A 20,425-nucleotide genomic window follows, 5' to 3' on the forward strand; every position below is an offset into this window, starting at 1 on the left:
CACAACCTAGGCATGTGCCCTGACCAGGATTCAAACCATGACCTCCTGGTTCATAGGTTGATGCTCAACCACTGAGCCACACCAGCTGGGCAGGAACTCATTTTATTTCTGTGTGTGAAACTGACGTGGTAGCCAACTCTAACTAAATATAACTCGGTAACAGAAGAATGATGATTATCTGGAATTCCCTCCATGCTCTTGACTTATAAGAAAAGCACGTAATATCAGAGTGGCAATTTTATTTTCTAACATAGAGATGGTGAATTAGGTGTGTATGAAAATATATTTTTTTCCAAATTTTGCTCCCTCCCTCATTTTCTGCTAGAGGACCTAGATTAGACATTTTGTTGTGTCCATTTAGCATCCTTCTTCTTTTTTCTTGGTAATAGCATCCCTTGTCTTTGGGGAATTATCTCTTGTCTATTGATAGGGTGTTGGGAAAGCAAATTATCAGATTCTGACATCTCCAGCCAGCGAGTCACCCAATCAGTGTCTCCTGGGATTCTAGACGTCATGCAGAGTGACGCAAAGATGGGACAGTCAGGGACGGTACCCTATTCCCGCAGCAAGCTCCTGGCGGGCTGAGGTTAGCTCCTTTCCCTGGGTCTTTGGGAAGCCATGCTTTTGCCCCTTCCATTCTTCATTCTGTAACTCTTCCTTTAATTTAATAAGCCACCTGATATGTTGCCAATAAATGCTCTTTTTGCTTAAGTTGCTGTTATGGGTTGAACTGTATCCCCTTCCTCCAAAAGAAATATTAAAGCTCTAAACCTCAGTAGCTTGGAATGTGACCTTATTTGGCAATGGGGTATATATAGAGCTAAGCAAATTAAAATGAGGTCATTGGAGTGGCCTTCATCTAAAATGACTGATAATCCTCATAAAAAGGGAATTTTGGACACAAAGACAGACATGCACAGAGAGAAGATGGCCACGTGAGGACAGAGGATTGGAATGATGCATCTACAGGCCAAGGAATAGCAAAGATTGTGAGAAAATAACCTGATGCTAGGAAGGGTTCAAGATTATTCCCAAGGTCTTGGTACCCTGAGGCAGCTGCCCTATTATCTTTCCTCGTATCTTTTTAATCTTTGCTTTATAACAAAGAATTTAGAAAAATAAACATCTTTTTGAAGGCTATATTCAAGAATCTAAATCAAGTAGATGAAAATAAATATTACAGAATAAAATGATTAATAAAAACTGAATTCCAGGCTAACTGACTAATGACGCTTCCTTACAAATTCTAACTTTTGTGTGTAAATCAAGGACTAGCTAAAAATCTGATAATTTGATTTTTATCTATTATGGTTGCTTTTTAGTTCCTATAATTGGATTATATTTCCCCTGCTAGTAAAAAAAATATTTTTCCTACCATGAATTACCTGCAAAACACATGCATAACACCATTAGACAGAAGTAGTTAGTGAAAACTTGTATGCATATATATGCATAACTCATACACACAGACAATAGGGTGGTGAATGAAGGCCTGGGGCAGGGGTGAGGGCGGACTAGAAGGGGTCAGTGGGGAAAAAAGGGGGACATACGTAATACTTTCAACAATAAAGATTTAAAAAAAAATTTGCAAGTTCTTTAGAGGTCAGGCAAAACAACCTGGCTGAGTTAATAATAAAAGGTACTATCCATTTACTTAATAAGGACTCTACCTGTATTGTCTCAATAAGTCCTCACAACCACTTTTGAGATAGGAACTATAAACGTACCCATTTCACAGGTGAGCAAAAAGAAACACAGAAGTGTCAGGATTTGGCTAAGGTCCCACAGGTGGTAAAAGCCAGATCTAGCCCAGAGAGCCTGACTCAAGGGCTAGGATGTTACCCTCATTACTATTACTTTACTACCTCCCCTAAATCCCCAAGGGATTATTCTATATCTTTACAAGCCACTTTAGGAACAATCAAAACATACAAACACTAAATCTCAGAATACTGAAATCCCTAGTCCTGTCCACAATGAAGTGTAGCCAAGCCTACATTAATGCACCAAGGACTGGAATTCACCATTCTACCATAGTACATTGGGAACTTAAGGCGATCCTGAAAGTAAGACTGTTTCTTCCAAGACTGCTTTCTGTAATTTCCAGTTTTACCCTCTGGCTACATTTAAAACTTCTATCTCTATTCTTTTTCTGTATAGTGGTCCTACGGACATCTGAAGAGGGCTTTTATATTTTTCTGAAGCCTCGCTTTCTATAGGTAGAAACATTCCGAGTTATATTCAACCAGGGTTGATTTTGCTTGCTAAGGGATACTGGGCCATGTCTGGAGATATTTATTGTTGTCGCAACTGGGAAGGGTGATGGTCCTGGCATCCAGTGGACAGAGGCCCAGGAGGCTGCTAGATGCACAGGACAGCACCTCACAACAAAGAATCAACCGGTCTACAACGTCAGTAGTGCTGAAGCTGAGAAACCCTGGTCAAGAGGAGGTGATTTTTGCCAATGGCAGGGCTCCATGTCCTCTGAATGTGCTGTGGTGTGCCATTACCTCTTAAGAGTGGGTGCCATGATACTCTGGTGTACCCTATACAAATGGGAGAAGACTAGTACATCCCCTTCCACCCTGCCCACCACAACTTAACACAGACAGGGGGTCACCCAGGAGTCCAAGACACCTGCACTCCTTCTAACAGCAGGAGTTAGGAGTTAGGAGTGCGAGGTGAGAAAGTCTTCCCCTAACTGATTTATAAAGTCCAGGGATGTTTGTCTCACTCACGCCTGTATCCCCGATGCTTAGTGCAAAGCTAGAGACAGAGTACATACTCACAAAATGGGTTGAATAAGAATAAGCCCATAATCACGACCAATTAAAATAAACTACACTTGAATGTGGGACCATGTTTTGGGGATGTGAAAGGTCATATCTAATAGAGGAATGGGGAGGCTTTCTCTAGTAGGTATCTTTTAAGTAGGACTTTAGAGACTAGGTAAGGGTGGTGGAGGAGAAAGTGCAATACAGGTGCGTGGCCAAAGAGACAGAAATATTATATATTTCATATATATATATATATATATGGTATTTATAGATATGTGTTTCATATCAATATATATTTCATAAGTATATCCCTATATCCACATAGCTGGACAGTAGAGTGTTTATAAGGAAGTAAAAGTAAATATGCCTTAAAAGGCTGGATGAAGGGCACGTCTCAGCACTGGTTCTCAGACTGTAGCCAGCATCAGAATCAACTGGAAACAGAGGTTGGTAGGTCTGGAGTAGGGCCCAAGAATTTGCATTTCTGACATGTTCCCAGATACTGCTGCTGCTGCTGACTTGGGAACACACTTTGAGAACCATTTGCTTAGCGGTGTTTAATGCTATGATAGGAGGAGTCACCAAAAGTTTTGAACTGGAAAATTTCCATCACGATCAACACATCTGCACGCTTTACTAACCGAGCTGAATTACAACACGTTCAATAGAAAGGGTTGTTGGTTCAAACCTAGGTGGACAGTGTTCGTAGATGAACGCAGTTCCGTCTCATCTTAGGAATAGACATATCTGCAAGGTCTGTTCTCTAGCTTTTCATTGGACATTTCCCATTCTTCTTTAACTAGAAAACTTTTAAAAAGTGGTTAAACGAATGTTCAAATGGCAAGTGAGGTTCCAGATGGCCAGGATTAACTAAGATGTACAAAGTCATTTCTTATGCAAAACATTTCAAAGTACTGCTTATAAAACTCCATTCAAACCCCTTTTGGTAGAACAGACACCAGCTTCCCCAACTGCAGTCAGGTGTAAATGTGTGATCAAATTGCCTTTAAATGTCTCTGGGGACACAATTTACTTTGACAACTCTGAGAAGACAGTTGTTTATTTTAAGCTTGAGCTAAACTCTTCCCCACTCTTGCAATTAAGGAAAATTCTTCCTGCTCACTTCCTGTCCTCTTACCACAGGGAAGGCAAAGGAGCAAGCAGAACAAGTTGGAATTCTAGACTCTCAGCATTAGAGGAGATTTTAACTTTATGTCTTCACATCTGGGGACCTTAACCATTAGCTCTGTAGTCTTAGAATCAGTTACTTCACTTCTCCAAGACCCAGTTTGCTCATCACAGTGTGAGTCATTATGCCTACTTCATTGTTTAGCTGTGAGAACTAATAAAATAATATGTTCGAAACTTAGGAGGTTCCTGGCACATAAAGCTTCACAAATGGCAGTTATTATCTACTCCCACCCCCTCTCATTTTTTATATACAGGGTAGGCAAAAGTAGGTTTACAGTTGTTCATATAAAAATAGTACAATAATAAATAAATCATAATATAAGAATAAACTCTGTGTTTTGCATACTTACAGCTGTAAGCCTGCTTTTGCCCTCTCTTTATATTTGTTTTATACCTATTGTGAACAGATTCAAATACATTTTGGAACCAGTGCCTTTTTAACTATTTAACAAGTAAAACAGAAGTCTCTTGGTTCAACGTCTCTCCCAGTTGGTTCTAAGAAACAGAAAGGTGGACAAGTTGACCCTACAGAAGAAGCATTGAGACCATACTGGCTACCTGTTGTGGAGTTGATTACATGCAGCATCCTCTCAAGCACTTAATCCAGGCCTGGCCCTCCTACCTGAGATGGAAGAAGAGGTCATCCCGGATCACCACTGAGACCAAATCTAATCTCTGATCAAGGTCAGCTCATGAAAGAAATGTCAACCACAGGGAGAAGAGATGACATAGCAGCTGGCAGCTAAGACCTGAGTGCTGGAATGGACCCGGGAAAACAGAAACGTTTCATGAGATTCATTTTTTCACAGCTCCTAACTCATAAAGAACAGCGAATGGTCTTTAAATTTAGGACCAAGGAGATGATGAGCTCCACCAAATCGGTAAACTTATGTGTTACAAGGGGGCATTTTGCCTTATGCAGGAAAATCAGTAGGTTCCAATCCAAGCTCTTTAGTGGATTGCCCTTCCAACTTTGGGACAGATCACTTGCTGTGATTTTTGTGTGTGTGTAAAACGGGGATTAATTGCATCTGAGTTTGTGTAAGAGGCTGTACTTTGATGGATTAAAGACGGCCACACATTCTTTGACACTCCTCCCATGCAGAGGTGGGGAGTCTGCCGCCTTCCCTCAGATCTGGGGCTGCCCTGGGACTGCTTTGACCAACAGAGCACATGGAAGAGCTGTGGGCTACTCCCAGGACTATTTTTCAAGAGGAGTCTTGGTTTCTCAAAGCCATGAGCTATCATGTAAAAATACCTAACATGTATGAACATGAGATCAAGTATAGAGACCTGGGGCTACAGAGACAAGGAGAGGGGCCCGGCTGAGCCAAGCCTTCCAGATGAACCCACCAAGGTGCCATGCATATCATAAACTGCCTTGGACCCTCCCGGCCAGTCCAGTCTCCAGCTAAATACTATCAAGTGACTTCAGGTAAGCCAGAATTCCTGATACACAGGATTGTGAACTCTAATACTAATGCACTGTTGTTTAAGTCACTAAGTTTTGAGGCAGATACTATGTGGTAAGAAGGGTAAATAGGTGACATATAGTCTGGAGTAATGGCGGGATTCACTGGGTACCAGCCCTCCCTCCAGGTGATGCAGCCAAGCATTGTGGCAGAGCTCTGGGAAAGAGACTCGTCTTCTGCTCTTTGGTTTTGCTACATTTTAGTTCTGGTTGCCCATTAAGGAGGTGGGGAAAAGAGAAAAGCAGCAGTAACGTCAAGGAAAAACAACAAAAAACTAAAGTCCTTTCCCTCTGGCTCCTAAGAAGTTTGCCAAGTTGTCAGTCATTTGAGGATCAATGAAGAAGATCCCCGCAGGTATACTCACTAGGAGACAGAGGCAGGAAGGGAGGCTGAGAATGTAGCTAAGAAAGGAGGTAGAACTTCAGGTTTTGTGAAAGAAAAATGCTAGGGGTGGGGGACAGGAAGAGACTCTTTTCTGTCAGAGATCTGGGGGCCATCAGATGGAGCCTTTGCAGGGATCATAATCCCAGATGCAATCTGTAGAGTTAGTACTTACTATGTTCATCTTTATTAAATATTCCTCTGTACCGTCATGATAAGAAAACTCACAAGAAGGGAGTGCCAACTGGCTAGAAAGGTGTCCTCCCAAGTTATTATAGAGCAAAGGAAAAAGGATAATCTGACAAAAATGTCATCTGAAAACATCTTGGCAGGGCGAACTGGACACACACAAAGGTCAGCAAGATATACTTGGTCACATACATGAATTGACCAGCCTGCCAGCAGACACTGGATGGCTGGCCCATTGACCCTTCCAGACTCAGCTCAACAGTCACATCCCCTAGAAAGTTATTTCTGGCCCCCAAAGCACAAGGAGAGACCATTTTCTGCCAGAGATATGAACTGGTTCCCCATCTCTGCCCTGGTTTTTTACAGTACCTTATCTCTCTCTCTCTCTCTCTCTCTCTCTCTCTCTCTCTCTCTCTCTCTTTCTCTCTCTGGCATTTCTCTAACTGTATTGTGCTTATTCATTTTCTTTTCCACTGCTACAACTACTCCTATTCCTATTAACACACCACCCATTATTGAGGGTGCACTATGTGTCGGGGAATGTATTCTATATTTTATCTAATTCCTAGAACAACTCTGCAAGGGAGTTGTCACCATCCACATTTTCAATATGAGAATACTGAGGCCTAGAGAATTTAATCCACTTGTCCAACATCATATAGCCAGGATATGGTAAAACTGAGACTTAAACCTCCATGTGCCAAAGCCTATGTCCTTATCATATTAGTAAATGGGCAACACTACACAAGAGCATTGCTACCCAGAACAGGAAGGAGAATATGCAGTGCCCTATAAGCTCTGTGAGCTGAGGACACATAGAAAAATACATGTTTAAAGATGAGCTTGACAGATAAGATAATAACTAAGAAGCTACTGCAGTAATCCAGAAATAGCATGGGAGGAAAATAAAGAGAAGGAAGATAGATCTGAAAGATATTTATGAAAATACAGCTATGATTTGTCATCCAGCTGGTCATAGAGATAAGTAAAAGTTGACCTCAAGGAATTGCATTTAAATGACTCACAAATGCATCTTTGATGTAAAAAGTAGAAGAGGACATTAGATTACAATGGAAATTTCCACTCTGAGCACCTTGGGTTTGAGAAAACAGAAAGATGCTTAAGGTAAGATGTTGAACAGGCTGTTCAGCAGAGCCTGGAAGACCCCAGAGCCCTGCATGGGACAAGATTGCAGTAGAGAGCAGAGCGGAAGTGTAGGTGAAGCCAGAGGACAGGTGAGCTCTCTGAAGGAAGGAGGAGAGACACCCAGGACTAGGAGGCTGAGGGTCTAACCTTGAAGGACACTCAGCTTTGTAGCAGGAAGTAAAACACAACTCCCCATGTCTGGGAAGGCACCCACAATTGCCATGTGGAACTTGCACTTGAAAAGTAAAACAATAATGGTATAAAACTTGTGGCTAACACTTACTGAATGTTTACTAGGTGCCATGCACTAGCTTATGTTCCTTGTGTGCACTCAGTAATTTGTTATTCATAAACTCCAAGAGGAACATACTATTATTAACACAGTTTTATTGATGAAAAGATAAAACCCACAGGATTTAAGTAACTTCCCCAAAATCACAATTCATAACTCGTCAACCTGGGAGTGAATCCAGGTAGTCAAGCACTAGCACTCCAAAGTCATTTCAAACAACCACATTCACGTGTCAAAGCGTTTCATGCTCAGTTAAACATGCATGAACAGCTACTTTGGGCCTGTAAGGAGAACAAAAGAATGGGTGAGATTAAGGCTGACTCTCAAAGAGCTGACAGTCTAGGGCAGTGGTTCTCAACCTTCTGGCCCTTTAAATACAGTTCCTCATGTTGTGACCCAACCATAAAATTATTTTCATTGCTACTTCATAACTGTAATGTTGCTACTGTTATGAATCATAATGTAAATATCTGATATGCAGGATGGTCTTAGGTGACCCCTGTGAAAGGGTCCTTCGACCGCCAAAGGGGTCGTGACCCACAGGTTGAGAACTGCTGATCTAGGGTGAGACAGACAAATAAATCAATTATTAAAACAAGTAATAACTGCTGTATTTATATTTAACGTTTTATAGGAGCTCAGAGGAAGACACAATAACTCTCCTTTGGGAATGAAGCCTGGCTAGTTGGTGGAGAAGGTGACACCTCTTATCTGAGCATTGGAGAAGGGTGTATATTCACCTGGAAAAAGAAAGGAACTCAAGACACAGGTAGCAACATGGAGTTATGAGGAAATGCATCATATCCAGAAGATGATAGCAGATCACCTCACTGGGAGGTGAGATAGGAAAGACAGACTGAGGACACCTTGGGAACAGCACTGAGAGACGAGCTAAGGATTTAGCCTATTGTTGATAACTTGTCTCTAAAAAACTGCTCTGAGGCTTCGCACATGCTGTTTTCTGAAACTGTGGCTCCTCATTACTCACCTACTGACATCTACATTGTCCACAGCTTCAGTATCACTTCTCCAGAGAGCCTTCCCTGCATTGGAGGCCACGTGCTCCAAAAGCTCCTTTGACTTCCTCTCATTCTACCGTATTTCATTGACCACCCCCGCCCCCATTTTACTGTAATTACCTATCAGCAGTCTGCATTCTCCACCAGACTAAAATCCCTGCGATTCACAGCTTTCTTCTGATTCCTCACCACTGCATTTCCAGGGCTCTGCTCAGCTCCTGGCAATTAGTAGGCACTCAATAAATATTTGATGAAATGAATATAAAAATAAGATTCATATCCTCTGGCATGAACTTCAACTTGACAAATATTACTGTCGTGTACAAAGCATGAACCAACCCTCAAGGAGTAGATGAGAGGGCGAAATGTATAATATGCTTTCCTTGCAGAGATGCATTTCAGCCCTGTTGGGGAAACAAATGTAATTGCGTGACACAAGTTCATAATGATGGACACTTTTCATTTATACAAAATTGAGTCGTGCTCCAGGGAAATCATGAGAAATGCAGAGACACTTAATTCCAGCACAGTATAAAATATGCAGCCTTTGAGTCAGAATTGTATGTTTTACAAGTAAACCTATTTTCAAAGAAAATCTGTGACTGAGGAGGATTTTTGCAGCTAAAACACATCAAGTTCCCAGGCTGCCAAGGGGAAGGATGACAATTCAGTTAGACATATCAAAGAGAAAATCTTGCAACGCTGTAGGGAATGCTATCTTCAATGAAGTGAAATAGATTTTTTAAAGGGAGTTGCATTTGATGTCAAATATAGGACAAGTACACCAGAGAAAGGGGACCAGAATGGTCAAGTCTGAAGAGTCTGGCATATGAAGCAAGTGGAAGGACCTAGTGATGTTTAAACCAATATAAACAAGAATTGGGGGTGACACATGTCTGTCTTGTTGTGGAGGCTTCATAAAGATACTTGTAGGTCCTTTGGCCCACCTAAGAGAAGTTGATGTCTGTTGTTCTTGCCTGTCCAACAACCCCACTGCTATTCTCCAGTGCCATATGTTGTGGTAAAGCCCACAGACATGGGTCCTCATCTCTACCCTGCAACCAGCTGTGTTATCCCCACACCACAATGATTGGTTAAGGGAAGAGTGTGTGACTCAAGCAAAGCCAACCAAAGTTCTTCCATGAGAAACGGCATTTCGGTTTCTCCTCCTGTGGACTCAGACTTAAGGATGCTTTAAGACTCACATTGCCGGAAGCTATTTTTCTGAACTCAGCGTGAAAAGGAATCCAACAGGAAAACAGGACAGAAACAAATAAGGAATATATAAAGACAGAAACAGACGTAGAGACAGGGAGGAACCACAGACAGAAAGAGAAGGAAAGGCAGAAATAAAGAGGGGAGGGGGACTGAGACAGAGGGAGAGAGCTAGGCTGCATGGCATTGTTCAAATCCTCCAGAGAGCCATGTCTGAAGCCAGACTTTTGAGATAATTGAGCCAATCAATTTATGTTATGTCCCGTGGTGCTGAAAAAAGACCCTACTTATCATCTGGTAAGCAAGTTGGTAAGAACTCTATAGTCAAGCATTTCATTTGGGTACATACAGGAAAAGCCCTCTTCAAAGGCTAATTTAAAATGTAAGTGCATTTGGGTAAGCTAAAAATATATTCACATAACAAATCTGCTTAATGGATATAAAATAATTGGAATTTAGAGGGAGCGATACTTTACAGTAGTTACCTCTTAGGAGTATAGCTGTAAAGGTAGGGAGGAAATTGGGGACACTTTTGTGTATTACTTGTGAAATGATGACATGTTTATAATGTTCAGGTAGTATGTGTTTTTTTTTTAAAACTATGGTGATTAGAAAAGAGATTGTTGAAACAGATCAAACACAAGTTTGTGGAGATGGCTGTGAAAGTTGGAGGGAGGAAGAATCTGCTAACGGGAGAGTGGAGGCTCCCAAAAAAATAAGTATAAAAAAAAAAGAATCTAGGGCATTCTGTGAGAAAGCAGAGAGATGCACTGGCTGAAGGTTTCTACATTCCAGTGGTGCTCTGACTTCAAAGGGAACTCCTAACACCGAACTCAGAACGTTCTCGGCCAGTTGAGGAATGTGCTGGCCCAGGAGTACTTTCAGATAAAGGTTCCAGTGGGTACTCTTGCATTACAGAAGTGTTAACTTCTAGCAAAGGGAAAAAACGTTAGCTTAAAACATATTATTTCCAAAATCAGTAAAAGTGAAGTTTTCCAATACCAATCCAATTGACCATCCAGTCTAGCCAGCTCCACCCACAGTAGCACCTATATAACCATCACTGATGGTCTGGTGTACTCCCCCCACTCACCCATGCATACCCAGATACAAACATCTATATATTTAGTTTAGAAAAGTGGAATTATTATAAACAATAAAGTCTGAAACTTGCTTTTTTTCTTCATATAACTCACCAGGGATATCTTTCTAAGACAATACCCAAAGCTATTCTTCATGATTTTTAATGGTGGTGTTATAGTATTCCACTTTTAAAACCAGTGCTCTGTTATAGATACTTGGTTGGTTTTCATTCACCACAGAAACTTAGATTTAAAATAATCAATGGTACTTTATGCTTTGATGCAGTTCTGACCTCGCATGACCTATATTATAGGATGCATGGATTTTAATTACGCTTTGTAAATTATTTTTAATGAGGCAATAAGCTTTCATTAATAGGATTCAATTCTCACCCAGCTGGCGTGGCTGTGGTTGAGCATCAACCTATGAACCAGGAGGTCATAGTTTGATTCCTGGTCAGGGCACGTGCCAAGGATGCAGGCTTGATCCCCAGTGTGGGGCATGCAGGAGGCAGCCAATCAATGATTCTCCCTCATCACTGATGCTTCTATCTCCCTCTCCCTTCCTCTCTGAAATCAATAAAAAAAATAAATAAAAATAGAAATAAAAATGTAGGATTCAATTCTCAAAGCACCTGGAAGCATAGTGGATAGAGAATGGGAGTTGGGGAAATGTATTTCATAATGTTTTGCTTTGATCTAGGGGTCTGCCATCTGGGTGAAATTGGGATTCATAGTGAGTGTTCTTGCTCGAGAGCCACTACCCTTTCTGAGTCATCCCTGCAGATTTTCAGCAGCTCTAGAGAGCACAAGCATCATGCCAGGAGTCACATGACCAGCGATGACATCGCACCTCACTGAGACACTCACTCTGTGCTCTGCCCCAGCCTAGCCAAGCCCAACTGTCATGGGAGGGACACAGCAAAAGCAGAAGCCAGATGATAAACAAAATCATACTCTTCCAGGCTAACCTGTTGCCCTGTGATGTCCAGCACCAACCTTCCAGCCCAGAGAAAATATCACTCTTGGAACAGGGAGACACCTGGCCCGTGTCCCAGGCTCCCAGAGGAAAACCAAACCATCTGATTCCATTTTACTTACGGAGTTGGGTTTCTGATGTATACAATCAGAGAAGGAAATGAAATTATTGGCAGCATTCTTCTCAAAGAGAATGTGCTATACACTCCGTTTGTTCAATAGTGTTTACGAAACACCTTAATCAGTATTGATGTGATTATTGCTTAACTGTCAACTTCCCCCAGTAAAAGGTAAGTTCCCTGAGGGCAGGGGCCTTATCATTATTCATATGCCTGTGTTTTCCCTCACTGATGGAGACAGATATTTAAGAAAAAAATTTTTTTATTATGATTGTGGTTTTAATTATAATTGCCCTAAGTTCTCAAAGGAGAATGTGTTTTGTGGGGTCAGAGAGGCCTTCTGCAATCAAGAGAGGACTGAGGTAAAATCTGAAAGGCATGCAGGAGAGGAGGGGGCAAAGGAACTTTCCAGGCAGAGGGAGGAGCCAAGGTCCTGTGATGGCTGAGCATGGAGCACTGGAAAGAGAGAAAGGCCAAGATAAGAGAAATAAGGTTGCCTTGATCCCTCAGCTTTGCCTTGTCCAAGTTCCTATAACACTTCCGGTCTCACTGTTCATTTGAGTAATGATTACATGCAGGATACCCTGGAGGATTTCCATATATTGTCTAGTTCCTTCCATTTTATTATTTCGAATGTGAACTTTCATCCAGTATATACTGATTGTCTTAAAAAGTCTTTCATGTAATTAAGTCAGACTGTTATAAAAAAAGCTAATTCAGATAAATTTCAAACTATGGCACAGCATGGGTCCTGGCTTTCAACCAACAATTCAGCTTTATCAGTGTCATCACGCCTAGTTATAGAGTGGAATCTCATTATACATACATTTAACTTAAGCACATTCATCTCTAAGTTCTTGGCAGAGAGAGGGAGAGAGACAATGTATATAACGTAGGCTATTATACCTCCCATTCCAATCAAAGAGCACCTGTCCCACAGATAGGATATGAATCTGCTGCCCGCCCACCCCACCCCAAGCCGCTGGGTTCAGTCCCTAAGGCTTTTCCCAGTGTGACTAATTCTCTGGGAACACTCTGATTTTAGTGTTGAAAGGCACATATTTTAGATAAACCATAACCTCCAATTTTAGTCCACTACTTTTCCTTTTTCTCAGTGAAAGAAACAGACACCTAACCCAAGACTGGAGGAAACCCTGGTCTGCTGGACTACTCAAGAGGCAGTGAGAGACTGTCCCTGGTAATTCTGATCACGTGATTTACATACCGCTTTCTTTGGAGAACGAACCCCTAAGACATGGCTACAGTGATGGCTACACATGTTCGTGTGATCCTCTGACTTTTAAATTGCATTCTTCCTTAACTGTTAAACACCCATGAACAGGAATCAGAAAATCAAAAGTACTGGTACAACTAACATACCTACATCTCCACAAATGAGGCAAAGATGGAGATCATTAGGCCTTCTGAAGTCAAATGTGAAGAAAAAGAACAAGATTATGCAACCGAATGAACTGCTAGCCTTGGGTCCCGAAAGCAAACAATTATTGGGAATTTTATTATCATCTTTAACTTTCTGGAAAACAGTCTTTACAGTCGCAGACGTATACCTACAGTTATGATACAGACACATTTTCAGGAGAAGGTCATGGTCAAACACAGAGCACTACCCTTCTGTACCACCCCTGCAGTCTATTGGGCAAATGTATCAATTCTTGCCACTCAGCTCCCTCAGCATTTTGTTCATGCCACCTGTACACAAGTTAGAGCTCTTTGGTGACCTCGAGCGCTGGTATCTGTCTCTACCTGGATGGTAAGCTCCTTGCAGGGACAGGGTAGGCCTTCCTAATCTCTGTCCACAGGGCCTCAGAGAATGCCCTCTGAAAAGACTGAGAAGTGAATGGGTAAGTGAATAACCAGATTTACTCTCTAAGATTCATTTCTAATGAATCAAGGAAGAAAGACATATCCAGCAGTCATCAGGCTATTGTCTCCAGTCCAGAGCTCCGCAGTGCACGCCGATCTGTCCTTACCTGTCCAGAGAAATGCAGCACAGGTGAAAAATTGATGCTGTGGTGAGCAGGACGTCTAGAGAAGTCCGGACGAGGCAAAACATCTCCCCGTAAATCCAGATGTCCTGAACCAGCTCAATGGCACCGAAGGGCATCACCAGCACGGAGACCAGCAGATCCGCAAAGGCAAGAGAGACAATGAAATAGTTGGTTTTTATTTTCCTGTGAGTGAAAAAGTATAAGGACGAGGCGGGGGGAGGGGGCCAAAGGAAGGGGTTTAGAGAGAAAGAAGAGAGAGAGAGAGAGAGAGAGCAGAGGTAAGGAAAGAAAAGAAAGGAGGAAAGGAAGGAGGGAGGAAAAAGAAAAAAAAAGTCAAACGTGTAACGTATCTTGTGACGTTGTTTCTCTCTGCAATGTGGCTGGGGAAACCCCGTGTGATCGGCCACTTCTAAATTCTCCAGATTCCTCTCACACCCAGAGCCCTCCCTTCCTCTCCCCTCTGGCCACACGCCTGATTGATTAGAGTCCCTGTGGGGGAGCTCCTCCCAAGGGCCTTTGTGCTCTCTCCCTGCTATGGGCTTAGCTACCTACCCCCCACCAGTCTTGCAGGCCTCGGATTGTTCATTCTCAGGGAACCTCCCAAGGTGCCCCCCTCACAAACGGTGTCAAATTCCACTACTTTCTCCTCTCGCACTGGCTCGCATGTGCCTCTCATTTGTGAGACCTACCAGAAGTATGCTTTTATATCTGTTGCATCACTAATGCGTGTCTCGCTTAGAGAGGAAGGCAGTAGGCAAGACAGGACTACATCCTTTATCCCTTTTATGGTTGTCTGGTGGCTCTTCATCCAGGCTGCACACTAGAATCACCCAGTGGATTTTCATAAATACTGATGCCCAAGTACCACCCCAGATCAATTAGTTCAGGGACTTGGGGTGATTAATACCCCCATCCACACCCAGGGTTGCCAGATAAAACACAGGATACCCAGTTAAATTTGCATTCCAGGTTAACAATGAATAATTGTTTAGTATAAGTATGTCCCAAATATTGTCTGGTATATACTTATACCACATAGTAGCAATTTTCAAAAGGTCTTCAGGTGATCTTAATGGCAGCCAGGGTTCAGACTGATGAAGTGGAAAGAGAAGAATCCGGGTTTAAATCCTAGACCAGTCACTATCAGCCATGCCTTCTCTGAACCGACTGATAAAGTGGGGAGGATAGATTAGATGTGCTCTCAATATATGTACATACAGTGATCACAAACTTCCAAAAAAAACCCCAACAAAATTAAACATAGGAAAAAAGACAGGATAGAAATGCACTTAAGTGTTTACACTGGTCATGTTTGAGTTGGGGGGCGATGTATGATCCTTTTCCCTTGCTCTATTTCCAAACATCGTCCCCCTGTATTTTTTCCCTTTTGTAAGTACAAATTATAATGGAAATTATAAGTGCAGACCCCGACTGTCTAGGGAGAGCCCAGACCACCACCCAGGCTTCCTGCCTCATGAGGCTTCCTCATGCTACTCACCTGAGCTGCCGGTCTCTGCACACGGCCACCATCACCAGAAGGTTCCCCAAGATGGCCATCAGGATAACCGCGGAGAGAAACGTGAGCAGCACGACCTTCTCCACTGACCGGAAACCCTCCTTGGAACTGGAAGACAGACCGACAGACACACATACACACAAAGATTGAAGGAAACCCTGACACACAGGCAAGAAAATGAATCTTTTCCTCATTCACGTTCAGGAAGGGCACTGCACCATAAGCAGCTGCAACACAGAATAATTATGCACCTATTATATGCCATTGTCTGCACTTGTCACTTTATGTGATATCTTAGTTAAACCCTACAAAACAGGGAGGCGGAAGCTCAGACTTGAATGAACTACCCTGAGACTGAACAGTTCTTCTCCATCAGAGAGCTCGTGGCTTTCCTTCAGGGCACTTCCTCAGTTTACGCTGAGAAATGTATTTGGGCGATTCCTGTTTTATGCACCTACGCACCCAGTAACCTCCATGAAGCAGGTGCCTCATATGGTTCATCCATTGATAAATTCAACTCCAATGCGTTATTCACATTTCTTGAGTGAAGGAAAGATGGTGTTGAATGGATGAATGACAGTAACTTGAACCAGGTCTGCATGAATACAGAGGCCACCTGCTGTCAGGACCCCAGCGCGGCCCATGCAGAAGCTGCTGTGCACAGGCAGGCTGTCTCGGGCACAGGTCTTGGCCTGAAGATTGTTCTTATGTAGCTGACCTGCAAAAATTGGTCTCAGATTCTGTGGAGTCCATTGGAAAGACAGCAGCTGATCACTAAATGTAAGAACTCATTTCACTGCCCTAAACCACATTTCTTTTGTTGCCCAACACAACAGTTCAAATTTGTGTGTTCTTGTCAATTTTGGCATCTGATATGATTCTATCAACTCTGCTATCCTAGTACGAATCATTTTGTTTTATTAACTTGGAAGTGAGTGTTCCCGTCAATAAAAGCATAATGTTCGCAAATTATTAAGAAGCTTCAGAAAAAAAAGTTTTATTTCTATTAGAGCAATAAAAATGGTTTTTAATGTATCTTTATTTATTGATTTTTTTTTACAGAGAGGAAGGGAGAGGGATAGAGAGTTAGAAACATCGATCAGCTGCCTCCTGCACACACCCCACTGGGGATGTGCCCGCAACCAAGGCACATGCCCTTGACCGGAATCGAACCTGGGACCCTTGAGTCTGCAGGCTGACGCTCCATCCACTGAACCAAACCAGTTAGGGCAATAAAAATGGTTTTTAGATGAAGTTTCCAAGGACCTTAAAATTCTCAGACCCAAACCCCACATATCAATACAAGACACTGAGGCCTGGAGAGAGGAGCGAAGTTGCCAGACCATTTCAGTGGCTGGTCTGGAAGGGGCTGCTTGCCCTGTGAGCCCCCCTCTGGAACCACAGAGTCTCCAGAATCAAGAGATATGTCTTTACTGAGCTCCTTTGACTCAAAGCCAAGATATAGCCGCTGGCCCCACATGGCAGCAGCCCACCAAGCCCTGGCTCTGGTGTTGTCCAAGACTGGCCTGGCACGAAAGACAAGATGCTGATGAGGAAAAGGCAGCACTGTCACAGGGGCTGAAGAACCAGAGCATCCCTCCACTCTACTGACAGGTGTTTTTCTTAGCTGATTGACTGACTGACGGATGGATGAATTGACGACTGTATGCCTAGGGTTCGGATGAAAAGCAATTCTAGGTATATTCATCTAAATCACTCTTCTACATCTAAATTCCAGCTATCAACAGTACAAATACTGGACAGGGAAGATTTTATTCAATGAGGAAAATGGCCTTAACAGGGTGATGTGGCTACCCAAAATTAATCTTACCTTAGGCCAGAGGTTCTCAACCTGTGGGTCGCGACCCCTTTTGGGGGTCGAACGACCCTTTCACAGGGGTTGCCTAAGACCATCGGAAAACACATATAGAATTACATATTGTTTTTGTGATTAATCACTATGCTTTAATTATGTTCCATTTGTAACAATGAAATTGGGGGTCACCACAACATGAGGAATTGTATTAAAGGGTCGCGGCATTAGGAAGGTTGAGAACCACTGGCTTAGGCCCTGTTAGCTGAGGTCAAGTGTCTAACAAAAGAGGTGATAGTGGGGATTTTCCTTGTCCTTCTCAGAGGTTCCTACTCAGAGCCCCTCTGAAACTTGTTGCCTCTCCAGGCCTCTGTACTAGCTGTGCCTTCCTCCTGGGATGCTTCCTCCGTGTTCCAGGTCTCACATTAAAGTTAACCCCCACTTAATGCGACACAGCCAACATTTTCCCTTTTTTTATAGCAGTTACTGTTACCTGAAATGAGTTCTGCTACTGATGCTTGTCTGTGCCCCACCCCCAAAGATTCACCTCACTTCTCTGTTCCAGCACAATTTCCAGTGCCAGGCACAGTCTACTCTACAGTGTATAGGTGTGTGTAGTACATAGGAAGTGCTCAATTATTTGCTTATTGAGTGAGAGAAAGGCATATTGTATTCGTAATGATGAGGTTTATCCTTCAACGTCTTTGATAACGGATGGAAGGTACGGAGAAGATTTTCCCTAGAGAAGCCCCAGTAGGAGACACAAAAGCTATTTTTAACATCTGAAGGGCTGTCATTTGAAATAAGAGATTTGTACATGCACTCATTCAACAATTCTTTCTCAGCACCTTCTCTGCACTAGGAATTGTTGTGTGCCCTAGGGAAGCAGAAATGAGCAAAACAGAGAGCAGGCGATGGTAGGTAAAAAGAATGTATGTAGAACGTCAGCTGCCAATACACACTATAGCAAAACATCTAGAAGGGACAGCAGGACAGGCCTGCCAGAGAGCGCAGTGCTTTTAATAGGGGTCGTCAGAGAAGGCTCAGTGACAGGTCTGTTGCACTTTATGCCCTGCAGGCTGTGTAAGGAAGTGAGATGAGTGAGCAGCAGGCTTTGAGTTGAGTAGGTTCTCAGCTTGGCTACATATTGAAATGACCCGGGAGTCAGGAACATTGATGTTAGGGCTGATTTAATCAGTCTGGGTTGCTGCCTAAGTACTGGACTTTTTTCAAGTTCCTAAGAGATTCTGTTGTGCAACCAAGGTTGACAATCCCTGCTGGAGAAAGGCGAGATTTAGAAATGGCTAATGAGAACTTTCTAACAACTAAGGGTGATCTGCAATAGCTTCCTGCTGCTGTGTTGAGCTCCAGCTTAGGAAGTGCTTCAGAATGACTGTATGTCCATGTGCTATCACTTCACACCCATTAGGGTAGCTGTTATAAAAACAAAACAAGAGTGAAAAATTACAAGTGTTGTGAGAATGTGGAGACACTGGAACCTTTGTGGATTGCTGGTGGTGATGTAAAATGGTGCAGCTGCTGTGGAAAACAGTTCGGTGGGTTCCCAAAAGGCTAAATATAGAATGACCGTATGACCCAGCACTTCCAGTCCTAAGTATATACTCCAAAAAATTGAAAGCAGGGACATGAGTAGATACATATACACCAATGTTCATGGAATCATTATTCACAATAGTCAAAAGGTGGAAACAACCCAAGTGTCCATCAAAAGATAAACAGATCAACAGAATGTGGTATACATACACTATGGAATTTTACTCAGTCACAAATTTCTGATACATGCTATAACATGGATTAAACCTTAAAAATACTGTGCTAAGTGAAATAAACCCAACACAAAAAGACAAATATTGTACGATTCCACGTATATGAAGAGCCTACAATAGGTAAATTCATAGAATAAGTAGAATCATGGTTACCAGGGCTAGCAGAAGGGAGGAGGAAATGGGGAATTACTTAATGAGTTCAGAGTTTCTGTTTGGGGCAATGAAAAAAAATTCTGGAAATGGATAGTGGTGGTGGTTGCACACCATTGTGAATGTACTTACTGTCACTGAAGTACATTTAAATGGGCTACTTTATGTATTAATGATACATTTTATGTTATGTATAATTTATCACAATAAAAAAGAATACCTGGATGGCCATATATCAGGATATTGTATAGGGCTCCTATATTGGAGGCAAGTGCGATTGACTGATTGTAGTTCTCTCTCTTGTCTATGGACAATGGTCTGAACATGTCCATCCACAAGAGACTCAGTATTAGAACCATCTCCCCTGCACTGCCTCTCCTCTTGTAGGAGAGAAAAAGCAGATTCAGGGTATATGGTGAACATTTCTGGCTCCAGATAAGGTATATTTCAAGCCAAATGAGAATGTTAGGGCCAGAGAACCCCAAGTTCAATGTTATGGTTCATTTGTGGTATGCCAATTAGGAGCTAGAAATAGCTAGACTTTAAACTGTGAGTGACAAGCACAATTTAACCACAGAAGGAGTATTTTTAATTAGACAGAACTGTCCACTGAACCAAATGTTAAGTCCAGTAATGATGATTAAAATAAACTAGGAACCACTTTTGCTAAATCTATGTTAGGCCCTTGGGTTACCTTTGACATCCTCCAAGAATACTGTCAACCACTACTAGACAGCTCCCATCTGACCAAAGAGCCATGTTTGCTCCACTAACTAGGATCTTTGACATTAGTCTTATGGGAAATTTTACTTTTTCTTCTCCTTCTTTTTTTTTTCTTTTTCAGTGATCTCTTGATCCGTTAAATAAAGCAACTCCAATTTAAAATGTCACTTGGTTTTTCTGAGCTTCCTGAGTTTCTTCATGGGTCAATTGAGGAAATCAGATTAAATGTTTCATTTATCAAATATATACTGATTGCCAACTATATGTCATGTCATGATGTGTGCTAAGCCCTAGCCGGTTTGGCTCTGTGGATAGAGTGCTGGCCTGTGGAATGAAGGGTCTCAGGTTCAATTCTAGTCAAGGGCACATGCCTTGGTTGTGGGTTCCATCCCCAGTAGGGGGCGTGCAGGTGGCAGCCAATCAATGATTCTCTCTCATCATTGATGTTTCTACCTCTCTCTCTCCATTTCCCTTCCTCTCTGATAAAAATATTTTTAAAAAGAGAGATAAAAAAAAAAACTGCTCCCCTATTATTTTTATCCTTGTATTCTTTTCCTTGAAGCACA

General features: G+C 42.3%; 1 protein-coding gene across 3 annotated transcripts in view; it reads right to left on the reverse strand.

The window, feature by feature from the left end:
* Nucleotides 1–20,425, reverse strand: part of HTR4 (5-hydroxytryptamine receptor 4) — a 122,846-nt gene that overhangs the window by 56,165 nt on the left and 46,256 nt on the right. For all 3 annotated transcript variants that reach the window (XM_015565604.1, XM_015565602.1, XM_015565603.1), the window contains exons 2-3: nucleotides 15,369–15,494; nucleotides 13,853–14,053 (exon numbers count right to left, since the gene is read on the reverse strand). In XM_015565604.1, coding sequence (XP_015421090.1) covers nucleotides 13,853–14,053; nucleotides 15,369–15,494 — 327 coding nt within the window. The remainder of the gene's footprint in view (nucleotides 1–13,852; nucleotides 14,054–15,368; nucleotides 15,495–20,425) is intronic.

This window comes from Myotis davidii, unplaced genomic scaffold, assembly GCF_000327345.1.
Source record: "Myotis davidii unplaced genomic scaffold, ASM32734v1 scaffold18, whole genome shotgun sequence".
In the NCBI taxonomy this organism is placed as follows: domain Eukaryota; kingdom Metazoa; phylum Chordata; class Mammalia; order Chiroptera; family Vespertilionidae; genus Myotis; species Myotis davidii.